Source organism: Azolla caroliniana, unplaced genomic scaffold (assembly GCF_043228905.1).
Source record: "Azolla caroliniana isolate FFs.n. ecotype wild unplaced genomic scaffold, voAzoCaro1.0.p SCAF_16, whole genome shotgun sequence".
Classification (NCBI taxonomy): Eukaryota; Viridiplantae; Streptophyta; class Polypodiopsida; order Salviniales; family Salviniaceae; genus Azolla; species Azolla caroliniana.
Window position 1 is genome coordinate 2329217 of NW_028230451.1, and position 3257 is coordinate 2332473.

The window sequence follows — 3257 nt, forward strand, 5'->3', positions numbered from 1 at the left end:
TCACATCACAAAAAGAAAAAGGAAATTTCCAAAGCTCCTAATCCATTTTCTTCTTGACTTCCAGTTTCAACCCTACATTCAAAATTCCCTGCAAAACCCTAATTCCTTCATTTCACCATCACCATCACCATTCGGGCGTCCTAAGTAGATTTCATGGCATTTGACAGCTTGCCGATCTTACGCCGTGAGATCTACAGGGCTGGGCAGAGTTATTTCCAGTACGAATTGAACAAAGAACAGCAAGATGCATGCTTGTCTAAATTCCAGGCTCTGGATGGAAATGGGGACCAAAAAGTGTCACAGCAGGAGCTTCGAGACAACTGTGGAATCATGGATTCATCCGTGGCTGCTAGGGTTTGCAGGTTTTTCGAGTTAGTGGACGGCAACGGCAACGGCTTCCTTGACTTCGATGAGTGCAAGGCGCTCTTCTTCCTGTTCAACAAAGCACGTGTCTGCGATGGATGCGAGGGTCTCATCATCCATGGTGGCCTCTCTTGCCTCCACTGCTTGCCCTACCACTATTTCGACTTCTGCTGTTACTGTGTTCATCATCAGCAGCGCCATCAGCACTACCAGCACCGCTTTGAAGCCCTTCCAGCATTGATTAATGGCAGCAGCCTTCAGGAGAAGCTTCCACCCGTCATGCCTCCGCCGGCTTTCCTGCAGGTGAGAAAACAAAGTTCACTACATACCAACAGTCTCGTTCTTATATATCTTCTCATGATTATCGAGCGTTATGATTTGTATGTAAATCTCATGTATATACACTTAACGATCTTCAGCAGCAGCAGCACTACCACCATAGCCATGGCTTTCAATCCTTTCCACCTTTGGTTAGTAGCAATCCTCAAGTCGAGCTTCCATCCGACCATCAAGCCATAGCACCATCGCACCAGGTGAGAAAACAGCACCTCTTACTCATCATTATCTTGTCATGATGATGATGATGATGATGATGATAATCCAACATTATAATTTGTATGTAATCTTCATGACATATATACATTTAACATTGTTGGCCCTGATCCCCCTCTTTATTCTCGGGTTCCCGATTGATCGTAGGATAATGCTCGAAGTGGTACTCGCGGCTTAATGCAGACTGCAGGAAATGCGGCGGCTGTTCTAGGACATGTGGCTACTATCGCAGTCGTCATTAATTCATGCTCCATTATGTGAGCCCAGAGATCCGGTTTGTATAATTGTTGACATGCTTGTCATCAACACCACCATGACACTCACAATATGTTTGATTTTGACCAGGCATCTTAACACATCTGTAGTTATTTGTTATTTCTATCATCTAGTTGTTGAAACCAACTCTAATGTTAATAAAACCTAACACTTTCACTTAATAACTGAAAGGTATAATTATTAATATCTGAAAAAAAACCCCACAGATGTGGCTAATTACAATCGTAACAATTCACATTTCAAGATGTATTTTAAAGGCTAGAGCACCACACAGCTCCCTCTGTGTGTGACTACATCTAAGCACATATGTACAAGTTCATGTTTTAGTTCTGATATCCATTTAAGTACCTTCTTACCTTTGCCTTCATCTCCTTCCAAAGTTATAAATGCTACACTTCCCGGATGATAAATTGTTGAAATATCTATAAATTTGGGTAGTTGTGTATTCAACATTGGATTCACTCTGTTAAACCAGGAACATCCAGGGACAATAATAAAATCTACCCATAAATCTTTCCGTCAGTGGCATCGCCTTTAATTAGGGGAAAGAAAGCATTCACGTCCTTTAATCTGTAGTCTATATTCCTTGTGTAAGGTAATTATGATCCTTGTGTGGCCATTTAATATTTAATCTTTAATCTTCAGCATTAGAGCAAGTTTGTGTAACTCACTTTGTGCATGATAAGAGGAGCACATAAATTATCCAAATGGTGATAAAAAATAAATAAAATTAGAACGCTATATCTAGATTGTTAACCCACTCTTACTAATAACAATCGGCAACGGTTCGGTTCGGTTTGAGAGGGTCCAAACCGAACCAAACCGTGAAACCGAACCATTAAACATTTTTCAAACCGTAAAACTGTAAAAACCACGGTTTCATGGTTCGGTTTCGGTTTTCAACATAGATCTAATCTTTAATTTTTTAAAATTTATAATATTTCATTATTTAAAATTTTTAGAATTTTTAAGATGTTCCTAAAATGTGAGAATAAGGTGTAAAAATGAAAAGATTGTTTAAAAACAATTGTTAAAAAATTTTAGATTTTAGATTTATTTTTTTTACTTTTTTGAAAAAAAATTATAAAAATTAAAAATTAAAAACCGTTAAACCGCGGTTTTTGACTGTTGAAACCAAACCGTTTAAAAAAACCTAAACCTGAACCGAACTGTTGAAACCGTTAAGATGTTAAACCGCGGTTTCATGGTTCAGTTCGGTTCAAACCGAACTGTTGCCGATTGTTACTTACTAATGCAAGTGGTGAGCAACCATTAGCATTGTCTCTTTCTCATAGCCCTCCAGTGTATATGGATGGTTTCTAACTAAGCTCTTGGATCTCCAAGTTCTCCAATGAATACCTCGACATTAGCTTACATTTTGTTCTTGCAAATACAAGAGGAGATCGGATCGGTAACAAGACACACTAGAATTCAAACCTAGATTCAAACCTCATTATATGAATCCTTTTTCATTGTCCTTATTAGAATTAAACGACATAGTGCCAACACGACTTGAGGTAGTAGATCAAAAGGGCCACTTACATTTCCTAGTCTCTTTACTTAGCAATACAAAGAGACAATTTATTTGAGAATCACGTGGGAATATGATGGCCTTTCGGATAGTCTGAAATAAGTACTTTGGTGACAACCATCATGAATCAAAATCTCTTTTTAAAATCACAAATTCCTTGCTACCTCACTAGGATCACAATTCCTTTCTTTCTGTTTCTTTCTCAATCCATTGCTTGAGATTTATACTCATGTGTTACAATCTTTAGGTTACCAAGCACTCCCACATTGTAACTATGCACTCGTACATATGGTATCTAGTAACAATGTAGTTTGTTGACAACCATCGTGAATCAAAATCTCTTTTTAAAATTACAATTCCCACACTACCTCACTAAAATCACTTTCCGTTCGGTTAAAATCTGATGTGTTTTGGATTAGGAATAATAAAACTGACCACACATGATTAACAAATGTAACAAACGGAAGACAAAGCAAACAAGATTTTAACATGGAAAACTGTAATGGGGAAAACCCACGACAATCTCTCGGTACCA

The 3257-nt window shown here is 38.1% G+C and overlaps 1 protein-coding gene across 2 annotated transcripts; it reads left to right on the forward strand.

The window, feature by feature from the left end:
• On the forward strand, window positions 1-1543 carry LOC147853553 (uncharacterized). 2 transcript variants are annotated; one of them, XM_087332318.1, is made up of 3 exons: window positions 1-666; window positions 789-896; window positions 1063-1543. In XM_087332318.1, exons 1-3 carry the CDS (start codon window positions 154-156, stop codon window positions 1174-1176), a joined length of 735 nt encoding a protein of 244 aa, XP_087188444.1. In that variant the 5' UTR covers window positions 1-153; the 3' UTR covers window positions 1177-1543. The 2 variants fall into 2 exon arrangements, with proteins under 2 accessions (XP_087188444.1, XP_087188443.1); XM_087332317.1 differs by having other exon boundaries at window positions 2-666; window positions 783-896.
• The last annotated feature ends 1714 nt before the right edge of the window (window positions 1544-3257 follow it).